We start from the raw sequence: 27,131 nt of genomic DNA, 5'->3' as shown, positions 1-27,131 counted from the left end.
GTTCATCTTTCTCAATGCCTACAGAATTATTTTTCTGAAATACAAAAACCACGTCACTACCCTTTCAAAAATATGCCGGGGCCAGTTTGGCTCAGTGGATAGAGCGTCAGTCTGCAGACTAAGGGGTCCCGGGCTCGATTCCGGTCAAGGGCATGTACCTTGGTTGCGGGCACATCCCCAGTGGGGGATTTGCAGGAGGCAGCTGGTCGATGTTTCTCTCTCATAGATGTTTCTAGCTCTCTATTCCTCTCCCTTCCTCTCTGTAAAAAATCAATAATACATATATATTTTTTAAAAAGGAGGAGGGAAAGTAGGAAGAGCACAGAACAGCAAACTGGAATTAAACCCACCTAGAAAGAATAGCTTATTAAAGTACAGCCGGCTCTCCATATCCGCGGTTCCACGTCTGCAGATTCAATCAACTGCTGGTCATAACTATGCAGAAAAAGGGTTATGTTGTTGCTGATGTGAGCTTGGTAGTCAGGTGTGTGATGGTGCAGGCGTACTCACATACAGGCTGTTTTCTTGTCATTAATCCCTAAACAATACCATGTAACAACTAGGTACATAGCATTGACATTGTGTTAGGTATCATAAGTAGTCTAGAGATGGTTTAACGTCTACGGGAGGATGTGTGTAGGGTACAGGCAAATACTGTGCCGTTCTGCATAAGAGACTTGAGCATCCGCGCCCGATTTGATACTGCGGGCCTGGAACCAATCTTCTGGGGATACCGAGGGGCAAATGGAATTCATTTTCAAACTAATCGTTTTCTAATGACTCATTTAAACAAGCAGAACTGCTTATATTTAATTACACAAAGATATTTCTAACATAATTAGCATGAAAAATCAAAAAGCTTAGGATTGTATAAATTAAAACGTAACAAAAAGGTATTCAAATATTCAGCTCAAAGGTACAGCATTTCAAGAACGTCTTTCCCATAATAATTTTCTTTAAAAAGCCCCATGATTTGGAAACATTTTGGCATTATAATGAAAGAGTATCAAATTACACAACAAAAAGCCCTGCTTTTATGAAATGCATGAAAGTTATAGAAGCACTCTGACTGAAGCATAAAGTCTGAGGTTCACAGAACTAATGACATAAAACTTTTTGCTAAAAAAAAGAAATAATAAAACATTCAGGTTTTAAGAGAGGATGATTAAAATGCACTCGATGAAACTGCAAAGAAGCAAATACCTATGACACAGATCCAAAAGCTTGGTTCTAAAATGTGATTCAAAAAGTTAGGTGAGCCCAAGCAGGAATAAAAGCATCACCAAGAATGTGCAAGGGTTCAGTCACATTCTGCTCTGTGAAGTCAGTTTTATTAATAATAACTTTAATTGCATAATAATTTAAATTACTTAATAGAGTTAAGCAAAAGAATGTGAGCTTAATAGCCACATTCTGGTAAGCAGATGAACTTTTAGTAATTTATAAGTTTTCATTAAAGGCTGGATAATGAAAAAAAATTAAAAGTTAAAGCAATTTTGTTTTCAGTACACTAATATAATTTTACTTTGTAATACAATATTTACTGTCACATCAGATTTCAATAGGCAAAGAAGGCCAAGGAAGGATTTATACAATATCCAATAAGCAATAATTACCTAGTCAGCATACAATAACAAAATAAAAAAAAATACTAACCTAGAAACACAGTAAAAGGATTTATTGTGTTTAAGTTCCAGAAATAAAAATAACAGAATAGCATAACACCCCAGCCCTATAATTTCTAAACTACAACCCAATTAAAACATTTAAGAAACAGGAGCAATCTACGTGTTTTTCCACCAGGTAAATAGACCTGAGAAAGTTACCTGTAAAGAAATAGGCTTTAAAACTCTTAATCACAAAGAACCTTCTACTGTGACATGAAGATGTGGATACATCTCTCAGGACACTAAGCCATTTCCCACAATCCTGTCCACTGCTCAGCGGACAATATTTCATATCACCAGAGAGACAATTATTTCATATCAACACCCAGCTCATTCAACCAAAGAAGCCTGTTTATACTCATTAGTGTGTTAAAGTCACAGTACACAAATTTAGAAATGGTTAGTTTGTCCATAAATAATATTATCTTTGCCATAAGCTTTAACAAAAGGTCTGAGCAATCAGTCCAATAATGGAGAAAACAGACTACAGTCTGACTAAGGTAAAGACATATTCAAATTATTACTGTTTTCATTGCCAAGAATTAACAAATAAATACAAATAAAAAAATTGAAGCAGCAAAATTACATCTACCACATCTCTAAGCAAAAAATCAATTCAGAGCTTGGATGCAATTTTTGCTTCATTCTTAAAAAAAAAAAATGCAGCATTACTTGGAGATGTTTCTCGATGACTAGATTTGTAAATAAGCAGTGACTTTCTTTTCATATCAATCTATGACTAGTTCATTCTATGCAGGTTATACACAGAACTAAAAATTACTTCGCTGTTTTTCAGTATGTGGTATGAATCAAAGTCTTTTTATTTTGAACAGTGATTTATTGTCATTCTTATAATTAACAAAACCAAGTTCTAAAATTTTAACTTTAAAGCGCTTAAAATTTCAGATGAAGAACCAATAATTGGTAACAGTTTTTGTAATTTCATATTAATAGTCTAATGACTACCTGGCAATCAACTTGAATGAATCCATTTCCGGTGGAGAAAAAAAGAAAACGTGCAAAAATCCCTCCCCACACCAAAAACACACGCTCTTCTTTCTAATTTTGTATCTAAACTTGTAAAATTTGTAGAAATATATGATATTTCTACACAGTACAGAGCTCCTAGAGTGTTCCTAAAGGAAATTACAGTTTCTGGTCATAAGGAAGAAGATAGGATGGAAAAGAGGTGGAAACGGGAACCTGCAGGAGCGAGACCCCCACGCACAAGCTCGCTGCAGTTCAGCAGTCACATTAAAAGGTCACGTTAGCGGTGACAGGTCAGCACATGATGTTCAAGCAACTAAGAAATCAGAACACAGGTATTTCCTCTTCCTGGTGTTAACCATTCTTTCAAAAACTATATCCATAAAGGATTGTCGGGTGGTTTTTTCAAAGGAGAACAAAAAATAAACAGGAAAGAAATGCTTCTATTCCCAAATTCATCTAGACAGCCAGTCAAGTGGACTAGAGCTGGTTTCAGACCGCCCAGTGAAACCGAATTGTTGGTAGGTGCCACCCCCACACGGTTCAAAACATGATCCAGTAAAACAAATACTCGGCGTTATGCCCCAAACAACTAGAAAGTATTTCATCATTGTTCTAATCCCATGTTTAATGAATTCCTTAGATAACAGACCTCTCGGGTGCTGTATCTTAATGACATACCTGAATTATTGCTGGCAAAAGAATTCAAAACTTCAATGAGTATAAAAGCATCATTAGAAGAACTCAACCTTATGTAAAAGGAGGGAGAACTCAGAGCTCAATGCGACTGCCAAATATATGAAGGCAGAAATTTTGTTTGTGGAAGACAGAGTGGAGCTAGCTATACCCATCCAATCAAGACCAACCAAAATACAGAATAGAGAATTGGGGGTGGCGGATAGGGGGAGTTTAAAAATAAATAAATAAAAGAAGGAAGAGGAAGAAGAAAAATGGAGGAGAGCCAGGCAGCAAAAGACTCACTAGGGAGAATGAAAATAAAAGACAATGAGACACGTGCATATGGCCCTCTTTTCTCTGCCGTTGGTGTGCCTAGGACTTGACAATGTAAGTGACATATGGGTCACACTAGCAGGCAAGAGATGAGCTTTCTGATGGACAGAGATGAAGGATTTGGAGCTAATGAATTGTTTTGTTTTCTTGGTTTTGTTTTGTTTTTTTTTTTTGCTTTTAATTCATACCTGGAAGCCTTGAATCCTTGCTAAATATTCCAGCTGTTTTGAAGGTTGTACTGCAGAACAAGGGGGAGGAGGAGAACTTCCCTTTAACCCTATGGCTTCCGCCGTAGGAGCTGTTCCATTCATAAGGAGTTCCCTGGCAATTGTGGCTGAGCTATTCGAGGTGGGAGATAGACTGAAGAAAGAGCTGGAGGGCTGGTTCATGTCTTTGGGTGACAAATAGCCTAGGGAATTGCCAGAGATTACTTTGTGGCGGCTGGCTTCCATCTCTTGATAAACATCAGGAGACAAATGAAGAATTCCTTTTGGAGCTATAAATAAAATGAATGAACATTGTTATTACACTTACAAATAATGGAAATAGAAACATGTTATAGCATTTATTAACTCAATGATTTCCATTGGTGTGGTGATGAAATAAGAAACACTGTCCATCAAGCATCTTCCTCATATTTGCAGAGACAAGTGCAGCCTCCAGTTAGAGGTAAATAATGTATGTTTCAATATTCCTAAGGTCATTAGTTTTAAAAGATCCAACAGCCCTGGCCAGCGTGGCTCAGATGGTTGAGCGTCGAACCATGCACTAAAAGGTTGCTGGTTAAACTTCCAGTCAAGGCCCATGCCCAGGTTGTGTGCTCAATTCCCAGTAGGGGGCATGCAGGAGGAAACATCTCGCATTGATGTTTCTCTCTCTTTTCCTTTCCCTTCCTCTAAAAATCAATTTTAAAAAAATACTTTATTTAAGAAAAAGATCCAGCCCTGGCTGGTTTGGCTCAGTGGACAGAGCCCTGGCCTGCAGAATAAAAGGGTCCCAGGTTCAATTTCAGCCAAGGGTACATGCCTGGGTTGCAGGCTCCATCCCCCAAAGGGGGTGTGCAGGAGGCAGCTGATCAATGATTGTCTCTCATCATTGATGTTTCTCTCTCTCTCTCCCTTCCTCTCTGAAATCAATAAAAAATAATAATCTGTTCATATAAGAGCCTAAGCAATCGTTCAACCATTCGACAGGTAGCTATGATACGCACTGACCACCAGGGGCAAATGCTCAACACACAGGCATGGAAACATGGAACAGACTGATGAATCTCAGATTCATGCACCAGTGGGGTCCCTCAGGCTGGCCTGTGGGGATCAGGCCCAAACTGGCCCAGTGCACAGATTCATGCACCAGTGGGGTCCCTCCACCTGGCCTGCGGGGATTGAGCCAAAACTGGCAGTCTGACATCCCCCAAGGGGTCCCGGATTGGAGAGGGTGCAGACCAGGCTTAGGGATCCCCCCCTCCCATGCATGAATTTCTTGCACTGGGCCTCTATTAAATAAATGAAAGATCCAACAAAATTACTTCAGTGAAACGTATATACCGAAGGGAAGCTGTGGCAGGACAAGAATGAATAATGTATGGACATGCAATGGGAGATCAGATTAGGAATATGCAGAGTCTTCACCCTGCAATTTAATATTTTATGAGCTCATAAAAGAGACACAAACACCCTAATCTATGCAGCAACTGAGACACAGCAGGTAAAATGAAGCCTGGGCCACTCCAAAGCTGAGGTACCATCTCCGATATCCAATGGCCTACTGGTGCTCTCTTCACGGACAACTCTAGCTCATGAACATGTCAAAAAGAGACAGGATCTTCTTCCCCCAACGGGCACTGTCTCCTATCTTGGTTATCTCAACATGATACCACCATCTATCTGCTCAGTTGCCCAACCTAGACTCCTGGCAACCATCTTTGATTTATCCACAAACAAGCATTTCCTACATCCATTCTAGAATTTGCCCCTTCATCCTTAAGTTCATCGTAGTTCAAGCCAGGTCACGGATAGGCTGTGATAGACAAAGGAAAGAGTGTGTGGACTATCAGGTGGTGGGGTTGTAGATGCATTAAAAAAGCACTTTCCTGCCGAAACCGATTTGGCTCAGTGGTAGAGCGTCGGTCTGCGGACTGAAAGGTCCCAGGTTCGATTCCGGTCAAGGGCATGTACATTGGTTGCGGGCACATCCCCGGTAGGGGGTGTGCAAGAGGCAGCTGGTCGATGTTTCTCTCTCATTGACATTTCTAGCTCTCTCTCTCCCTCCCTTCCTCTCTGTAAAAAATCAATAAAATATATTTAAAAAAAAAAAAAAAAAAAAAAAGCACTTTCCTTTGACTATCATTTGTCTCAGAGATGTTTCAAACCACATTTCATATGACTTGTTCTAATGTCTTTGGATCAAACAACAACTCGCAAATCACATTATCTTTCAAAATTATAGATAATTCACCACTTTTGGAGAATTTGCTGAGAGATGCCGCTTAACTCCCTCGTGCTTGCCCTTCCCTCCCCTGCTATTAACCTTCTGATTCAAGACCTCAATACTGCCGGGACGGGTTTGGCTCAGTGGATAGAGTGTCGGCCTGTGGACTGAAAGGTCACAGGTTCGATTCCGGGCAGGGGCATGTACCTTGTTGCGGGCACATCTCCAGTGGGGGGTGTGCAGGAGGCAGCTGATCGATGATTCTCTCTCATCGATGTTTCTAACTCTCTATCCCTCTCTCTTCCTCTCTGTGAAAAACCAATAAAATTTTTTTTTTAAAGACCTCAATATTAATTTCCGCCCCCCCAATAATTTTTACTTATCAGTTATAGTTGTTGTACAACTATAGTTTTAGGTGTACAACACAGTGATTAGACATTATATAACTTACAAAGCGATCACCCCGATAAATCTAGTACCCATCTGACACCGTATATAGTAATTACAATATGATGGATTTTATGTCCCTGTGACTATTTTTATAATTGGTAATTTGTATATCTTAATTCCTTCCCCTTCTTCACCCATCCACCAACCCACCTCCCCTTTGGCAACCATCAAAATGTTCTCTGCATCTATGCATTTATTTCTGGTTTATTTTTTTAGATTCCACAAAGTGAAATCATATGGTATTTGTCTTTCCCTGACTTATTTAAATTAACATAATATCCTCTAGGACCATCCATGCTATCTCAAAGGGTAAGATTGCATTCTTTTTTATGACCAAGAAATATTCCATTGTATATATTATCTTATCTTTATTTTATCCAATTGTCTACTGATGGACACTTAGGTTGTTTCCATATCTTGGCTATCCTATATAATTCTTATATAATAAAACCCTAATATGCAAATCAGAATGACCAATCGCTCTGATGCACACTAACAGACACTCGAGAGGGAGGCAACTGGCAGCAGCAATTGGGGAACGGGGCCAGCCAGCGGGTAGCACCAGGCCACCAGCCAAGGCAGGTGCCAGCGGGAGTCCCCTGACTGCCTCCCCCACTGGTCACCCCACAGATGGCCCTGATTGCTGGCCAGGCCTAGGGACCCTACTTATATGTTGGGAACAGTCTCACAGATTTAAAAATTAAAACCTGGCAAGACTAGTCTAACACTGAAAAAACAGGATGCAGCAGCGATGACATGCATGGGCTCTGGCTTGCACATTTCGTGGTCAGCCCTAGTTCTGACACTTATAACTGTGTGACAAAGCCAATTAACTTCTGACTGCTTCAGTTTTTCCACCCATGAGATAGGGAAAATGGCACGACTGCCTCAGAAGGATCGTGTTATATACTACTTTTCATAATTGGGGCAAAAAAATGTAGCTGCCCATACAACAGCAAGATGCCTTTCACCTGTATAAAAAGTATGGTCACTGGTGCATACAGCATCCTGGATGGCAAGAGGGATGTCCGACTGCCCGTTTAGGCCTAACATCCCATCCCCCGAGGGGTCCCGGATTGCAAGAGGATGCAGGCTGGGCTGAGGGACACCACCACCACCACCGACCCACCCACACCACCCTCACCCCTCATGCACGAATTTCATGCACCAGGCTTCTAGATGTAAATAATGCTGCAATGAATATAAGGATGCGTGTCTTTTCAAATTAGTATTTTGGATTTCTTCAAATAAATACCCAGGCGTGGAACTGTTGGGTCTATCTTTAATTATTTGAAGAACTCTATACTGTTTTCCATACTCAGTATGGCATCCTGGATGCATCAATTTACAACCCCATCAACAGTGCACAAGGGTTCCCTTTTTTCCACATCCTCATTAGCACTTATTTGCCAATTTACTGATGATAGCAATGCTGACAGCTGTGAGTTAGTAGCCCATTATGGTTTAATTTGCATTTCCCTAATGATTAGTGATGTTTGACATGTTGTTGGCATCTCTATGTCCTCTTTGGAGCAATGTCTATTCAGCCCTCTGCCTTTTTAATTGGGTTGCTTGTTTTTTCTGTGTTAAGTTGTATAAGTTCCTTATATATTTTGGATACCAACTCTTTATCGGATGTATCATTGTCAAACATTTCCCATTCACTAGGTTGACTTTTTGTTTTGTTGATAGTTTCGCTTTGCAAAAACTCTATAGTTTTATGTAGTGCCATTTGTTTATTTTTTTCTTTTGTCTCCCTTGTCCAATGAGACAAATCCAAAAAAAAAACATTACTAGGAGTGATGTCAAAGAGTTTACTGCTTGTTTTCTTCTAAGAGTTTTATGGCTTTGGGTCTTTAATCCATTTTGAGTTTATTCTTGCATATGGTGTAAGAAAGTGATTCACTTTCATTCTTTTGCATGTATCTGTCCAGTTTCCCCAGCACCATTTGCTGAAGAGACTATCTTTACCCTATTGTATATTCTTACCTCCTTTGTCATAAATTACACACCATATAGTCATTGGTTTATTTCTGGGTTGTTTATTCAGTTCCATTGATCTTAATGTCTCTTCTTATGCCAGTACCATGCTGCTTTGATTAGTATAGCCTTCTAGAATAATTTGATATCAGGTAACATGATATTTCCAATTTTTTTCTTCTTTCTCAAGATTGCTTTTGATATTCGGGCGTTTCTGTGGTTTCATATAAATTTTAGGATTATTTGTTCTAGTTCTGTGAAAAATGCCATTGGAATTTTGATAGGGATTGCACTAAGTATGTAGCTTGCTTTGGGTAGTATAGACATTTTAACAATGCTAATTCTTCCTATTTATAAGCACAGAATATGCTCCCATTTGTTTGTATTTTCTTCAATTTCTCTTTTCAATGTATTATGGTTTTCAAGTACGGGTTCCTTTAAATCATCAGTTAAATTAATTCTTAAAATGTATTTTAAGGTTTTTGACACTAATAAATTACTCCAAATTGGTACAACTCCAAAAAAATTTGTACCAACTTCACATTTCCCTATTAACATATGAAAGTGCCTTTTCCCCAATTTTTCAGTATTGGATTTTTTTTTTTTTTTTGTCACTGTTCTCTGTTACTAGATAAGTGGCAAAAAAATTTTAATAATAATATCCAAACCGAAATAGGAACAAAGGTACCTTCAGCCCCACCCCCTGGCCTCTGGGGAGTTGATAGGGCCTGGAGGCAAGTGCCAATGACCAATGATTTCATCAGTCACGCCTAGTAATGGAACTTCCATAAACACCCCTGAATGATGGGGTCTGGAAAGGTCCTTTCTAACACATCCATGTGCTGGAGGACAGTGTACCCCAACGACACAGGAACAGATGTTTCTATGCTCCTGACTTCTCCAGCTCTGGCTCTTTGCATGATCTCTTCACCTGGCTGTTCATTTTATATCTTTAACTAGAGGCCCGGTGCACGAAATTCGTGCACGGGGAGGGGGGTTGTCCCTCAGTCCAACCTGTACCCTCTCCAATCTGTACCCTCAAGGGATGTCCAACTGCCCATTTAGGCTCCCGATCCAAGTAGGGTCAGGCCTAAATGGGCAGTCGGACATCCCTTTCACAATCCAAGACTGCTGGCTACCAACTGCTGCCTGCCTGCCTGCCTTCCTGATTGCCCCTAACCACTTCTGCCTGCCAGCCTAATCACCCCCTAACCACTCCCATGACAGCCTGATTGATGCCTAACTGCTCCCCTACCAGCCTGATTGCCCCTAACTTCCCTCCTCTGCTGGCTTGGTCACCCTTAACTGCCCTCCCCTGCAAGCCTGGTCCCTCCCAACTGCCCTCCCCTGCTGGCCATCTTGTAGTGGCCATCTTGTGTCCACATAGGGGCAACCATCTTGTGTGTTGGAGTGATTGTTAATTTGCATATTACTCTTTTCTTAGATAGTATACAGGTCTGGTGCAGGGGTGGGGTCCAGCTGGTTTGTCCTGAAGGGTGTCCTGGATTAAGGTGGAGGTTCCCTTAGGGCGTGGGGCAGCCTGGGCGAGGGGCCAGTGGTGGTTTGCAGGCTGGCCATGCCCCCCGGCAACCCAAGCAGAAGCCCTGGATTTGGGGTTTATTTATCTTCTACAATTGAAACTGCTCTGTGGCTGCAGCCATTTTTGTTGGGATTTATTTATCTTCTATAATTGAAACTTAGTAGTGGAGGCCAAGGCAGGCCAGGGCTGTGGGAGCTTGGCTTCCTCCATCACCAGGGGTAACTCACGCTTCCTGCTCTCTCCAGCTCCAGGGCTGCCGCCATTTTTGTTGGCATTTATTTAAGTTCTATAATTGAAACTTGTATCCTTGAGTGTAGGCCTGGGCCTGCCAAGGCGGCAGGGAAGCTTGGCTTCCTTCATTGCCGTGGAAACCCACGCCTCCTACTTGCTGCAGCTCCGTGGCAGCAGCCATCTTGGTTGGGTTAATTTGTATACTCACTCCTGATTGGCTGGTGGGCATGGCCTGTCAGTGTAGCAGAGGTATGTCAGTTTGCATATTACTCTTTATTAGATAGGATAATAAACCAACTGATAGTAAACCTGGGCAGTCTTGTGGGACTGAGCCCTTAATCTGTGGCAGTGTCAGAATTTACCTGAAATTAGCATTTATTATATTTCAATTATATCTCAATAAAGCTACAAAATATTTGCCAATTTGGTCAGTGAAATGCCATGGTATTGATTTTTGTTTGTTACTAAGCTGCACAAACACGATATGTAAATCTTATTTAAAGAATTACTTAAATGTTATGACTCTAAATTCTACACTCGACTGAAGAAATCAAGAAACTAACAGCATTACTGCAGCATTACTGTACAGCAGTAATGGGCTTGCCAATAGCAATATTACAACGCAACCATCATGCTCGCTCCACACTCAAGGGAGGCATTACCTCACAGCGCAGGAACTCACGCAGAGCGCCAGCTCCATATTCTACAGTAAAGCCTGAGCTGATAGTCCCTCGTGAATAAGGAAGATTCCTTTCTACAGAGCTCAACTAACACAACAGTCATTAAAAGAGTGTAAAGATACGCATGGATTCCGCAGTCAACTACTGAATGAGTTTCCATCTGAATGTCAGCAGCAGAGTGTACGGTTAGATCTCGATGCATTTAGGTTCTTCCTGTTGTAGATTTAGGTTGCCTTTCAATAGGGTAAAGAACTCAAAGTAGAATCAGAGAGTAATCTAGGGCTTGCATATTTAATGACTTTTAACTTGTTTTGCCATGAGGTCCCCTGAAAAACGATACCAACTTATACTTCTAGGAGCACTGTGCGACCCCACTGGTTTTCCCCTACTTCTGTTAAAACAGAGTGAGCTATCCTAAATAATTACTGCAGCTATACTACTTCCCTGCTATGTTCATTTCCATGTATTTGATTATCACACAGGATAAATTCTTCTCGTGTGACCACCGTAAGCCTATGCCTTCATTCCTGCTGGCTTTGACCTCAGTTTTGCTCATGGACTTCAAAGGTGTTCCCTGGGCTCAGGCTTGTTACACTGATCACATTCACCCTTTATCTCAAGATGACCTGGACCCATTCTCCCATCACCTATTTTTTATCCCTGATTTTGCCCATCAGTTGTCACCCTGGTTCGCGGCTACACGGAACATACAACTTTGGGACTAGTCTACACTTTACATGCGTGATCTCATTTAATCCCCATAAGAAACATACAAAATGGGCATTCTTATTTCTTGACATGAGAGACGCAAAGCTAAAGCCCACAGAAGTCACGGAAGTGAGCCGAAGTCGTACGGACGGTAAGCAGCAATGCCAGAATCTGATTCCAGGAGTCTGTCTCTGGAGCCTGGATACATAGCCATGACATTAAGTGGCCCCGGAAAGAACAAGTAGAAAACGAAGTGTCACGTCCGGCCAGCTCCAAACACCTGGGGTTTAATCCAGGAAGTCATCGGTGTTTCTGTGTCTCCCCTTCCCTTCCGCTCTCTCTACAAATCAAGAGAAGAATATAATCCTCCGGTGAGGATTAACGAACAGCGAACAAAACCCAATTATACGAAAGCACTGTTGTGCTGCTCGGACCTCTCCCTCGGGAGCAGAGGCCCTAGAACATGGCAGCGCTAAGACAGGGAGGTGGCAAAGACGATGGCACTATCCTGGGTGGCCCTGAGCACGGCCAGAATGGCAGTGCCTGCTCCTTGAGGTCCGCAGCTGTGACCACAGATGGCCTTGTGTTGGACCTCTGGCCACCTGAGAGTGAGGGAGGCCCTTACAGCAGTGTGGGCCTCGTGGCCAGGACTCTCTCCTTCCCAGGGAAGCTTGAGGCCCTTTATCAGGTGACAGCACATGCCACCCAAGAAGGTGCCCACTGGGCCTCCATGGCCACCCCCCTGGAGCACAGGAATAGACCACCCGTCCTCTGCACGACATGCAGCTGCTAAGCTGATTGGCTCTCAGGAGTCCCCTTTCCAAATGCCCTTCTGTTGAAATGCAATGGAGAAGGGTTATATCATGAGACGCCGCCCCCTCTCCTTCCCCGCACAGCTCATAGCCACCTGGTCTTCCAGCCTCAGCCCCCGAGTCCCTGGTTCTGTTCCATTTTTAAGCAAAATATACACTGACACTATTTAATGAAGACAAAAATCAACATGCAAATTCTGAAGGAAACTTCTGAAAATTAAACTAAAAAGGGGGAATGTATGGCAATGGGGATATATGGGAAATCTCTGAATCTCCTCAATTTGTTATAAATCTAAAAGTTCTCTAAAAATTTAAATTTAAAAAATAGCAAATTCAGCCGAAACTGGTTTGGCTCAGTGGATAGAGCGTCGGCCTGCGGACTGAACGGTCCCAGGTTAGATTCCGGTCAAGGGCATGTACCTTGGTTGCGGGCACATCCCCAGTAGGAGGTGTGCAAGAGGCAGCTGATCGATGATTCTCTCTCATCAATGTTTCTAACTCTCTATCCCTCTCTCTTCCTCTCTGTAAAAAATCAATAAAATATACCTTTTTTTAAAAATAGCAAATTTTAAAAAGGCTGACATTTGTCTTAGCACAAAAAGTAACCAAGACAAGACCACCATACTAGCAGAGCGGCGAATGTACTAGACTGGAATCTCGCTATCAGTTCAAGTTGCAGTGGCCAGTAGCCTCTTAACCCGCTTTCCTCGTCTGTAAAACGAATCAGACAGGAGGAACTTGAAAATCTCCTGCAGCTCTAAAAGTCTATAAATCATCTTAACACAAACCAGAAAGCCTGGAATAAAACAACACACTTGAATAACATCACCCCAAAAGCCTGTTGAGTGTTTTTTAAAATGAGCTATTACTGAAGTTTTTTACGTCTTAAGAAAAAAACCATGTCATACAGATGGCAGCTCCATTGTTAAAACAAACATCTTACAGGCTTGCTCAGCCACGTTAGTGTTTTTACATGACCCACCCAAACATCAAACTGGTATCTGAAACGATCGTTTGGACATTTTCCATGTTATGAAATGTTCTTAAAAAATAATTCTGGTGCGTGATCTACAAAACAATCAAGAAAATACATAATTTTGGTGGAATTTCCTTCAAAATGTTATTCATTTTTTTTTTCTTAATTATCAGCAAAGTGACCGATCCACAAACAAGTATGTTGTCTACTGGGGAAATGCAGGCCTTGGATTCAGAAGATTCGCTACCTCTAGCCCACATGGTGTGATCAGGCATGTAAAATCACCCGAGCCTCAATTCTCCGGTCTGTAAACGAGAGGTTGGACATTCTCCAACCTTTTCACACTTCTGACTCTGGGTCTGTTTTTCCTCTCCTAGGCATATCATGTTTCGAGGGTCGGTCTTTCAGACAGACCACACTTATTTAGTAATGATAAGTAATCTTCCTGTTTCTTCCCCAAAGACTGCCAATCAGATGCAGAACAATGTGAGATATGAATTCGGATACAGGTCTAGCCCAAAGCCAAGATGTCTACGAAGAATGAATGCACTACTTCTATGAGGTTGAAATACCAATAATGACACCTATTATGACATCAAATCCAGCGATGGTGAGCGGAGAGCCAGAGGCCCGTGCTATCTATGGCCATTCAGGCAGTGGGTGGAAATAAAAACATTGCATTTTTTTCATTTGTTCAAATATTGAGCCCCGGCAATGTCAGGCACTGTGCTATATGATTTGTTTTTTTAAATAAAAAAAAAACTGTTTTGTTTTTTTCAAAAGACACTTGTTCCATTTTTTAAGTTTCCCCTCCTTTTTTTACTGGGTGATGGTTAATTATGTTTCAGATTGACCAGCTTTTTCAGAAGCAGCTTCAACTTTAAAAAGCCTCCTTAAGATTACCAATAATACCAAAAATAATCCAATGCAGCTAATCAATCAATTAAGGAATGAATGCTATATCCATTCTACACAAAGGTTTCAGGGAGACTTTCCCCTGCCTTCCTGGACCTTAGCCTCCAACCACACAGTTCCTAGCGCCTTCTTTCAGTCAATGCTTTGACTACCCTCAGCCTCTTATTTCCCGTGTCATTGGGACTTCCATCTTTTCAATTACCTGTACTCTATGTAGTGAGGGCAAAAAGATCAGGGACCAAGCACTTCTCAACTGTTTTAAACAAAACTGTAAATTGATTTATGTTAAAACACAATAAAGACACTGATTAAAGTTGGTGCATTAATAAATAGATAAACAGAAGAGGGAAAAGTCCAGAATAAAACCAAATATATATGGGTTCTTAGTATCTGATAACAGTAAAGTCTCAATCAATGTAGTGGGAATAAAACGGGATCCATACTTTCAGTATAAATCCCAGAAGGATCACAGATTGAAAGATTAAAAAAATAAAATTATAAAAGTTCTAGAAGGCAACTTAAAAGACCATCTAATTTTAAAATGAGCAATAGCTATGACTGTACCGTTGACATAAAAAGTATAGAAATGACTCAAATGTACAAAGAAATACTCCATCTCATTCCAAACAGGAGAAATACAAAATAGAACTGCGCTGGATACCATATTCCAGCTATCAGACTGGCAGAGACCCAGAGGCTGAGCGCACCGGGTTATGATGTGGAGGGGAAGCGTAATCCGGCCGGCTGCTGGCGGGAATGGAAACTGGTCAGTTTCCATTGACGTAACCTGGCAGCAGCCATCGAAATCCTAAGTGCACATATTCTTTGACTCAGTAACTCCACTTGTAGGAATTTATCCAACAAGCAGACGAACACAAGTGCAATATGATATATGTTGGAGGTTTTACCCTGTAGCATTCTTCATAATAGAAAAATACTGTAAACACCCACCAGCTAGAAACTGGTTCAATAATAATAAAGTCCTAGCCCTGACTGGTTTGACTCAGTGAATAGAGCGTCGGCTTGTGGACTCAAGGGTCCCAGGTTCGATTCTGGTCAAGGGCATGTACCTTGGTTGTGGGCACATCCCCAGCGTGGGGGGAAGGTGTGCAGGAGGCAGCGATCGATGTTTCTCTCATTGATGTTTCTGACTTTCTATCCCTCTCCCTTCTTCTCTATAAAAAATCAATAAAATATATTTACAAAAAAAAAAAAAATAATAATAATAATAATAATTAATAATAAAGTCCTACACATATTAACATGGAAGGATCTCCAGGACATACTGTAGGTAAAAAGAGAAAACTGCAGAGCAGTGTGTCTGATGCTAAGCAACAAAATACTGTAAGTCCGAATCTACTTGTATCTGTATGAAAAGATTCGGGAGCAGTACCAAAGAACTTAGCCAACTATAAGTTACTTGCTTGGGGGTCAAGGTGGAAAGCATGCGAATGGGGACAAATGTGGGGGGAGACTTTTTTTATTTCTGCTTTTTTTAATTCATTCAAAAAAATTAATGAAATATAAAAGAAAAATAAAGAAGACTGATACTGTGGAATCTAAACTAAATTCATCATTGAAAATGACATCCAAGGTACAAAAGCGATTTTAAAGATTTCTACTTCTGGCAGTGTGGAAGCCCAGACGTTCTGAAGGGCCCTTCACCTCTCATACTACAAAGCAACTAGTATTTCTTTCTCTTTTTTTTAATATATTTTATTGATTTTTTTTTTATTTTATTTTTTTTACAGAGAGGAAGAGAGAGGGATAGAGAGTTAGAAACATCAATGAGAGAGAATCATCAACCAGCTGCCTCCTGCACACCCACTACTAGGGATGTGCCCACAACCAAGGTACATGCCCTTGACCGGAATCAAACCTGGGACCTTTCAGTCCACAGGCTGACGCTCTATCCACTGAGCCAAACCAGTTTTGGCACAACTAGTATTTCTTGAAAATCTAAATGTATACACACTCTGTCACCCATAAAGTCCACTCCTGGTGTGCTCCCAGAAACTCAGGTAGGTACACCAGGAGGCGTGTTCAAAATGCTCATAGTACTACTTTGTGATAGCAAAATCCTGAAAATATCCCAAATGCAGACCAAAAGGAGAACAGACAAATCAATTATAGGATATTCACATTATGCATGAAATACATGTAACAAAAATAAATTAACAGTGTTAAAGTCAGGGGAGAAGTACAGAAAATACACAGTATATTACCATTTTCCTGAGGTTTAAAAAATAAAAAAAAATAGCCAAAACCAGTTTGGCTCAGTGGATAGAGCGTCGGCGTGCGGACTGAAAGGTCCCAGGTTCGATTCCCGTCAAGGGCATGTACCTTGGTTGCGGGCACATCCCCAGCACGGGATGTGCAAGAGGCAACTGGTCGATGATTATCTCTCATCGCTGTTTCTAACTCTCTATCCCTCTCTCTTCCTCTCTGTAAAAAAATCAATAAAATATATTTTTAAAATAATAATAATAATAAAATAAATAAATAAATAACCAAAACTAAACTACACAAATACTGTTAAGGACTAATAAAAGGTGGGGTGACTACATATAAAACCCAGAGAAGGTGGTTTCCTCTGCTGGGGGAGGCATGGCAGGCCAATGGATTTCGAAGAGGAGGACACTGGGAAGTTTGGTCATATTCTAGTGCTTATTTTGTTACCATGCTTCATCACTTCTGTATGTTAAATACTTTATGCACCAGGTATTACCTATATTTTTTTCTTTAAAAATGGTAACACAAGTTTAATGTTTCCTGACAAACTGTAAGACTAGAGTCATAAAACACCATCTCTCTAGATAAGCTGATGAATAATTATCCATTAATCTATTCTCTTAAAAGCACAATCCTTACCCAACAAGAATAAAATATGTTCAGGCTCTACATCAGGGGTCCTCAAACTTTTTAAAGTGGGGGCCAGATCACGGTCCCTCAGAGAGCTGGAGGGCCGGACTATATGAACTACTAATTCCTACTGTAACACCTCGGCTGCGCTCACTGCCCAAAAAACCTGGCGGGCCGGATCAGACTCCTCTGCGGGCCGCATGTGGCCCGCGGGCCGTAGTTTGAAGACCCCTGCTCTACATACTGCGTGCACAGCATGTGGGGAGCATGCTCATGACCTATGTCATGTCAGGTCACTGAGACGGTGCAGACGCTGGCGTCAGGATGCACAGAGTTTAATAACATACAGATATGACACAAAGGTGACAAAAGTGCTGTTAAGTCAACTACAGTTCTAAAAAGGCCAGTAAGCACTCTACTCCATCCCGAAAGTATGTGTCTTGGGTCATCTCTAATGAACCCAGAAGAGTCAGCATATTTCACGGGGGCTAAATAAAACTTTTTAAAAGGTTAACGGAAAAATGTTTATGTGCAAAGCGCCTCCAAATAATCTTTTAGTGGGTGGATTCGGCACATACCAGCAAGTACCTTTGAGCTCAGTCCAATTTTGAATTAAGCTAGAGTTCACCTTTGAGAAACAATGAGCCTGTTTTTAAGTAAAACTCAGAATTAATAAGAAACAGGGAATGTGAAGACCAAAAAAAAAAAAAAAAAAAAAAGATATTATCAATTGAACTCTATCTAAGCATTTTACAAAGTTTTCCATGAGCCGTCAGTAGATCTTTAAAGCGCGTCATCTTTTCTAAAAAGCTGTTCGTCGTTCATCTGTAAAACCACAGCTTTTTATGTGCGGGCCAAGCACTAAATTGCCCCGTGCTGAATTCAACACGAACCTCCCATTACAGAGCTCCGTGCTCTTGCCCTTCAACAAGACCATGACAGTGAGCCACGAGGGGGGAAGCACACGGAGAACCGTCTACCTCCGACGGCAGCCCGGGCCGTGCGGAAAGCGGAGAGTAGGCAAAAATTAGGTCCATGCTTTCAATCTGCAGGCAATCAAGGCAGGAACCGGACTATGTAATCACAATCACTTGCAAAAGCATCTCAGCTATTCTTTAGCTGTAATTGTTAGCAGTTTCTTAGGACTGTAATCTTGAAAATAATATCTTCCACCAAAAAATAACACTGTCTCCCACTTCAACAATTAAAAGCACATGGACATGAACTTTGTCTACTTGGGGTTAGGGACTAGCTAATGTTAAAACGCTCTTCTTTCCCCTTTCTAATTCGGTCTCCCTTTCTTTTTTTTTAACTTTGGTACACGATGGTTCCACATTCATTTCGTATTTATCCAAAGAATGGCTGGCTACACATTTGATCTCATCAACTATAATCTGGGAAGGAAGGTAGAGTTTCACAAAGGAAAACCAAGTGAAGAGTGTCTTTAGGATGACGTTCTGTGTTTTATAAAGAAGTGTGTTACCTTTTCAGATGTTGTTCAAGGAAAGCGAATCATTTTACGAAGATTAAAGAGTCTCAACATGTAAGCTGGTATGCAACACTCTTAACAGAGCACACGGAATAACAAGATACACAGTGAGATACTGAGGGTCAGACACCGGGTCAGCGAGGCAGCCGGGCCCTGGCAATCTCAAGTTCCTGTCCTCCCCTCTCCTTCTCCCCCCACCCCCTACCCCCCACGTGCCATCCTGAGAGGCTCCCGCTCCCACCTGCTGCGAAAAACGAGCACAGGTGTTCTTCACAGAAACCACTGAGGCAAAATGTCAAACTCCAGGAACTAAGTCGGAGAGAATTTACCCTAAATGTTACCATCATACAGGAATTTAAACTGAATTTAGGTAATGGATGCATCACTTGAGTGATCAGTTCCTAAGAAAAGACCGACCTTTTCCTAGTGTTATCTGTAAGTAGCTGTGAGCTGGTTCCAGAGGACTTGAGGGGGGCGGGGGTAAGGGAGCATCCATCCTGAGTGGCAGCCTGAGGTGGGGACCACTCAGTGCTCCCAGGGAAGGACCCTGAGGTCAGCTTTCTCACCCCTCACAGTTGGGAAGGAGTGAGGGGTAGTCCTCCTTCCACACTCTCAGTGTGGACGGCTGTAGTCCCAGAGGAAGTCTGAAGTGCGTACAGTATGATTAAGCTGTAAGCTGACTTCGACTAGCTTTATCACATCTAAGGCTATATCGAAAGCAAATCTTTTATGCACTCTTACACATTTCTGATCTCTGAACCTCACTGCCTCTTTGAGCCCTCTCCTCCCACTTGCAAAGGAGTTCCCAGATCTGTTAGCGAGATAAAAATAACAAACAGCCCTAGCCGGTTTTGCTCATTGGATAGAACATCGGCCCGGGGACTGACAGGTCCCAGGTTCGATTCTGGTCAAGGGCACATGCCTGGGTTGTGGGCTCAATCCCCAGTAGGGGAGGTGTAGGATGCAGCCGGTCAATGATTCTCTCTCATCATTGATGTTTCTATCTCTCTCTCCCTCTCCCTTCCTCTCTGAAATCAATTAAAAAATAAAAAAATATATATTTTTTAAAAAGTAAAAACAATTTAATGCTTCTTACATTGCCTTACCAAGCAATTATAAGCCTATATATTCAAACATCAAAGGAATTAAACTCTCTGAGAATCTTGAACTCATTCCATTTTTTCTATGGGGTACATGCTATCACATCCATCATCCTTATGCATATAGATCAAAGGCTCAGAGTTCTATTAAATTATTTCAAGTATTCCCAGAAAATAACTCATGAATGCCATTACATCACTAACATATTCTTTTCAAGAAGCTAGTTTTGATGACCCAAAAATTCAGTTCTTATAAGCATGCTTTGATAAGAGTTTGTTATTAATTTCATTATACATCAAGAGATGAGTTGCTAACATCAAAGAATAAACTATGACAATTTACACATCATCCTTTATAACCTCATCACTAAGAATGGAAATGAGATGGTTTGACTCCACTGGCCCTTCCCTTCAAGAGGGTCTTCATTGGCTGGTGATTGTTTTACTGATTTATAGTAAAATGGTCACTTCAGTGGAAATAGATGCTCTTTAAGGAGAGGTAGGAAGTTAAAGACAAATGTCTGTTTGCAGTGCATAATAGCCTGATCACATAAATAAAATGAAGTGTATTTTTAAGCATATGATAATACTATCATTAGAAGGCAATTATAAGCAATTGTATTCTTACATCTCTGATAGTTCAATCAGTGACTTTACTCGAATATTAAAAATTCTAATGACCGAGCACATGAAAAATGCTTACTGCAATGTTAAATGAAAACCACACAGTACAAATTTTCGTTCATGTTATAGACGAAATCTATCAGCCATGACTACTTTCCCACAATGCATGAGGAAAATCTAAACGGAGATATGGTGCGGCTGACTTAGAATTTAAGTCACCATGAAGTGAGTGTTTAGGCTTCCCATTAAAGTAAGACAGAGAAACACTCTGAGTTTTAATTACTAAATAGTCTTAACAATTGTTCTTTAACTGTTCACAACTGTTCTTAAATTAAAATCCTGATGTATCTTCACAATAGCAACACAGAAATTATAAATATTATTTGATGTGGTGGAAATAAAGAACTCTCCACAGAGATCTAAGAAAAAGTACAGCAAACTCTTCCCTAACAGGTTGTAAAATTATTGTACACTAATTTTACTAAATAATTATCCTCAGTCTTGAAAACCATGGACAGCACAGGTCATTATATCAGAACAGAAGCACACTAACTCATTGGTTACCAACCGGTGGTCCATGATGTCTGAAAGGTTGGCGACCGTTATTCTAAATGCTTGTAATCTGTATTTTGAACTAGGATGATACAGTGGATTTTGCCATTTGTGTAGACTGAATCTATTTTAATTAATAAAAGTGAATAAAGTTACAATTATGTAAAAATTTGTGTTTACCTAAAAAGAATTATAACTGTGAAAACAGCTGATGTTAGAGTATAATGAGCTTGTAGATAATTGCTTTTCTTTTTTTAATTCTTTCATACTATAATTATCCTGCAATTAAATGACTTAAAATGCCATCACTATGTGAGTTAAATGGTACACTTCCTGCAATGCTTAACCACGTGAAGAATATGAGCGCCTATGTCTTCCAACAATTCTAGAAAAGCAAACAGCACGATTTCCTCGTATCCCCCCTGCAACACTAAGTCTGGCATCGTGAGCCCAGACAGACCCAATAAATAGCCAGTGACCTACGAGTCACCAAACCAGCAATGAACACTCAGTGTAGTTAACATAAAAGTGAAAACTTACTGTTATTGGTTGGTTCGGGAAAATTAGCCTTTGGGCCACTCCATCCTTTGTTTTCCCCTGTCTGAAAGATTAAATCAATTGTTAGAATCCAGAGAGACGGACTTATTCAAAAAGAAAAACATGAAGTAATCAATGAAGCATGGGCAAAGGTCTCTCGCACGGTCATTCTGCTGATTCTCTCCATCTCTGACCCCGGGGCTGTGGGCCCAAGAGGAGCTAACTGGAGCAGCATTATCTACCCCCTTTCTACATTCAAGTTTGTTTCCTATGTCTGGTTCTGCCTTTATCTTCACCCACACGTACAATTTAAGTCATCACGAAAGCCCATGTTGAGTGTATTATATACAACAGCAGCTCTAGCTAGGTGGCTAAAAAGTAAACCAATCCTTAACAAATAATAAACAATAATCATCATGACAAGTGCTAAAGAGACTAAAGGAGCCTCTTTATCTCTCCTGAGGTCAAACCACAATAGAAATATTACTATGTCTGCCCGGAACAGTCCTATTTTGATGAACAAGGATCATCAAAATACTGCCAATGACATACACATAAGAAATTGAAAACTAAGCCCTAACTTGGAGTAAAACTTGTAATATCCTGACTGTCGCCAGACGGTGTGACAAATATTTGGTGTAAACTCAGAGAGTCTGAAGTAGTATTTAATCAAATTAATTAGTGACATGAACAGATTATGTTCTTGTCTGTGGAGCGGTTGTTGTTGGTACCAGGTACTCCGGGAGAGAAAATGCTGCTATTCTAATCAGCATTTTATATTTGCTGTCTGGTGTCAAAGATCAAATGACTACATTAAATCCAGATATAAATAAAAATACAATCCTAGCACATAGCTTGCCACTGTAAGGGGATGGAGGAGGAGTAAACGTTAGTAAAAACGCGGTGTATGCTGGTGGGGGGCCGGGAGACTCCCACTTCTCTGCTCTCTGTGAAGAGTGAGCCGAGTTGCAGAATGAGGGCCGCTGACGGAGGGAAGCAGTGAGCTAGAGGAACGTGTACACAGTAGGGAATAAGTCCCTTCAGGAAGGAAGGAACCGGCTGACTGGAAAAATGTAGACTTTCAGACATTTGAGGGCCTGGTTAAAGTTGGTTATAATAAATTTAGCACTTCATGCAACTTTTCTTGCTTTTTTAAAAATTTGATCTCAGGCCGAAACCGGTTTGGCTCAATGGATAGAGCATCGGTCTGCAGACTGAAAGGTCCCAGGTTCGATTCCAGTCAAGGGCATGTACTTTGGTTGCAGGCACATCCCTGGTGGGGGGTGTGCAGGAGGCAGCTGGTCGATGTATCTCTCTCATTGATGTTTCTAGCTCTCTATCCCTCTCCCTTCCTCTCTGTGAAAAATCAATAAAATGTTGTTTTTTTAAAAAATTGATCTCAGAAAGGGAGAGAAGAAGAGAGAGAGAGGGAAAAAACATCGATGTGAGAGAGAGACACATCAACCGGTTGCCTCCCATAAGTGCCCAGATTGGAGAAGGAGCCCACAACCTAGGTATGTGCCCTGACCGGGAATCAAACCAGCAACCTTCTACGGCACAGACAACGCTCCAACCCAGAGGCTGCCAACCTTTTGGACCTCATGGACCACCAGTGGACCTCGGACCACCAGTTGGCGACAACTGCCAACCAACTGAGCTACCGGGCCAGGGCCATGCAACCTTTCTCAATGCCTCTCCTTCTATGGATAACAAAGGTTATTTAAATATTAGGTTATATTCCCTATGCCTAGTTTTTCACCTTCAACTGAATTCCCAGTCTACTGTTCTCTCATGTCTACTCCAATGAAACTGTTTTTGTAAGGTTTAGGCTCAAACACAACAGTGACCACAGTGCCCTCAGCGGTCCCCGATCTGTCTCTTGCTTCAACAGTGCTTGGACGGAACACACCCACGGACACCCCTTCCTACAGCCTCGACCACTCTCCTGCGTCTTATCCAGTCACCTCCTCAGAACCCCTTCCAAGACCAGCCAACACCCCACCGTGTGTCTTTCTACCTTAACTCCTTATTGATGAACAACCATGAGCTCCCAAACTCGTCAGCATTAGTCCTCTCAGGTGGCGGCGGCCGCCTGCTGCCCCACCAGCCTGCACCTGTGGCCGCCCAAACCTACCTCTCTGGCTTCTATTTCCACCCCGACAGTGTGGCTCTCAAGGGCGTGGGCCACTTCTTCCGTGAGTTGGAAGCACACAAGTGCTGAGCATCTCTTAAAGATGCAAAACTGCTCTGGCTGGTTTGCTCAGTGGATAGAGCATCGGCCCATGGGCTGAAGGATCCCAGGCTCTATTCCAGTCAAGGAAGGCACATGCCCGGGTTACGGCCTCAATTCTGAGTAGAGGGTGTGCAGGAAGCAGCCAATCAGTGGTTTCCTCTCATCATTGATGTTTCTGGCTCTCTCTCCCTTCCTCTCTGAAATCAATAAAAATATATTTAAAGATGCAAACCAGCGTGATGGCTGCCTTCTCTCCAGGATGTGCCAAGGCCTCCCCACGGGGAGGGGCGGCACTCAGGGTGCCATGGGAGCCGCCGTGGCCTCGGAGGGGGCCCTGGCCCAGGCCCCATGGAGCTGCAAGCCTGGCTCTCCCCGCAGCCCCTCAGCTCTGTGACTTCCTGCAGAGCCACTTCCGGGGTGAGGGGTGAAACTCATCAAGAAGATGGGCGACACCTGCTCCCCTCCGCAGGCTGCGGCCCCAGGCCGGGCCGGGCGAAGATCTCTTCAAAAGGCTAATGCACAAGCACGACTAGGAGCCTTTGGAGCCCAGAGGCCTTTGAAGGCCCCCTGCATCCCATGGTGTCTGGCTTTTGCCTGAGCCTCTCCCCAAAACCCCTAGCAGCTAGGGCCTAGCCATTCTTTTAATCACCCGAAGCCCTCTCCCATGCATGGGACCAAAGGAAACAATAAAGCTTCTAACAGCAAAAAAAAACAAACCAGCCGAGACCGGTTTGGCTCAGCGGTAGAGCGTCGGTCTGCGGACTGAAGGGTCCTGGGTTCGATTCCGGTCAGGGGCATGTACATTGGCTGTGGGCACATCCCCAGTATGTGCAGGAGGCAGCTGGTCGATGTTTCTCTCTCATCGACGTTTCTGGCTCTCTATCTCTCTCCCTTCCTCTCTGTAAAAAATCAATAAAATATATTTTTTAAAAAATTAAAACAAACCAAACAAAAACAGCATAGTAAACATAGGAGGAATCTCTCTCTCCAAACGTCCCAAATCAATAATCCAATAACCTATCATTCTCTCTCCCTCTCTTCTCTCCAAGCCCTGCCCCAGACTGAAAAAAAGGCAACGGCAGAAGAGATAGCTCCAAGCCTGGAACCGGAAGGCAGGGGGTCAGGTAGCAGATGTCAGGAGGCTGACGGCAATCCTGCAGAGGGAGGAGCCAGCAGAGACTCCCAGAAAGGACACTGGGGTAACCTGGGACCCCAGAAAGCCTTTAGGATTAGGAGCACACCTGCTACCTTTTTTTTTTTTTTTTTTTTTTCGTCCAACATTTCATTTATTTGATAAGTTACAGTGCTACCTATGGGCCTGCGATAGTCTGTCTGCTGCTTGGTGAAAACATCTCTACTACCTTTTTAAAAAAATATTTTTAATTTATTTTCAGAGAGAGAGGAAGGGAGAGGGAGAAAGAGAAGCATCAATGTGAGAGCTGAACTTCAATCGGCTGCCTCTTGCATCCCCCATACCGGGATCCAACCTGGGGCCTTTCGGTGCACGGGACAACACCCAACTGGCTTGAAAACAGGAGAATTGTTGGAAGTCTTTCAAGGCGCTATGAAATCTCCAGGTCACCTCACTAACCCAAGCAGATTCCTACGAGGTTTCTCTTAGGCTACAACAGAGGCACGGATGAGAGTGAAATGAATACCCCAACAGGGCAGATAAAGGGGTGGAGGCTGAGGTTACATCCCGGAAAGTAAGATCACCGGCTTCCTTCCTCATCTGGGCCTCAGAAGACAGCAGCCAGGCTTCTAACCCAAAAGGAATGGCAAAAACAGCACAGAGAAGAGACTAAAACTTAAAAAAAAAAAAAAAAAAAAAAGGTTTAAAAAATCCTCAGAGACATGAAAAGTTATTATACCCATTAAACAAGAAGAGGAGGCTATAAAAAGAAATATTGTAGAAATGAGGAAGAGCTCTGGGACATCAAAAATATAAGAGACAAAGTAAAAAACGTCAAAGGAGAGCAGAAGACAAAATCGATGAAATCTCCTAGAAAATAGAACAAACGTTATAGAAATAGAAGAGGAAGGGAGGGAGGGAAGGAGGGGAGGAGGAAGGGAAGGAAGGAGGGAGAGGGAGGAAAGGAGAGAGAGAAAAAGAGAAATAGAGATGAAGGGAGGGAGGGAGGGCTGCTGAGAGTATGTGCTCCATCTGAACAGGGAAGTAAATAAAGACCAAAGAAAACCACCCAGAAAACAGCAAGGGAGGAAGGCAAAGGGAATTTCTGGATAATGGTGCCAACTCTTTCCTAGTCATTCTCTACTCCTCCCTCTTCCATATCCCCCAGGCATGTTACCTGCCACTGAAGTCTTCCTCAGACACTTCAGAAATACCTCTGGTGCCACCCTAACCGGTTTGGCTCAATGGACAGAGCATCAGCCTGCAGACTGAAGGGTCCCGGGTTCGATTCCTGGGGACATGTACCTTGGGTGCAGGCACATGCCTAGTGGGGGCTGTATAGGAGGCAACTGTTGGATGTTTCTCTCATCGATGTTTCTAACTCTCTATCCCTCTTCCTTCCTCTCTGTAAAAAAATCAATGAAACGCATATTTTTTTAAAAAACAACCTGTTGCCTTTTCCCTCCTCTCCACCACCATTGCCTTGTCCAGACCCCCAGTACCTCTAATCTAGCAATTCTGCTACTCAGCCTGCCCAAATATATTCACTCCTTTATTTATAGGGTTGTCTTTTTTATTTTTATTTCAGAGAGGAAAGGAGAGAGAAACAGAAACATCAACGATGAGAGAGAATCATTGATCGGCTGCCTTCTGCACACCCCCTACTGGGGTAGAACCCCAAACCCGGGCATGTGCCCTGACTGGGCATTGAACCGTGACCTTTCTGATTCCTAGGTGATTCTCAACCACTGAGTCACACTGGCTAAGGCTTACAGGATTGTCTTAGACATCGTGTCTTCAGTTGGAAGTAACTGGCATTTAGTGGGTCTGATGTTTAATTTTATGTGTCAGCTTGTCTGGGCTATGGGACCCAGGTTTTTGGTCCAACATTATTGTGGGTGCTTCTGAGCGGGTGTTCCGGAGAGACTTACATTTAAAATAACTGAACTCTGAGTGAAGCAGATTGCCCTCATCCTGAGGGTGGGCCTCATCGGAAGAGAGGCCGACCTCCCGGGAGGGGGAGGGAACTCCCCAGCAGGTGCCTCTGCATTGGAATTGCAACACCTTCCGAGTCTCCAGCAGAACCAGCCTCCCCATCAGACCTTGTGCTCGCCAAACCTCCAGTAAGGCATGGCAATTCCTTACAACAGGTCTCCATGTATCATGCATATCTACATATATTGATATGTACATAGGTGTGTGTGCACACACATAT

General features: G+C 42.3%; 1 protein-coding gene across 5 annotated transcripts in view; it reads right to left on the bottom strand.

Annotated features, from left to right (window-relative positions):
- Nucleotides 1-27,131, bottom strand: part of STAU2 (staufen double-stranded RNA binding protein 2) — a 222,254-nt gene that overhangs the window by 102,744 nt on the left and 92,379 nt on the right. For all 5 annotated transcript variants that reach the window (XM_084865009.1, XM_084865008.1, XM_084865006.1 and 2 more), the window contains 2 exons: nt 21,555-21,615; nt 3,854-4,161 (listed from right to left, as the gene is read on the bottom strand). In XM_084865009.1, the coding sequence (XP_084721135.1) occupies nt 3,854-4,161; nt 21,555-21,615 (369 nt within the window). The remainder of the gene's footprint in view (nt 1-3,853; nt 4,162-21,554; nt 21,616-27,131) is intronic.

This window comes from Pipistrellus hanaki (assembly GCF_964339955.1).
Source record: "Pipistrellus hanaki genome assembly, chromosome: 17".
Taxonomy (NCBI): Eukaryota; Metazoa; Chordata; class Mammalia; order Chiroptera; family Vespertilionidae; genus Pipistrellus; species Pipistrellus hanaki.
The sequence above is the reverse complement of the archived record's forward strand: the minus strand, read 5'-3'. Positions and strand labels throughout refer to the sequence as shown.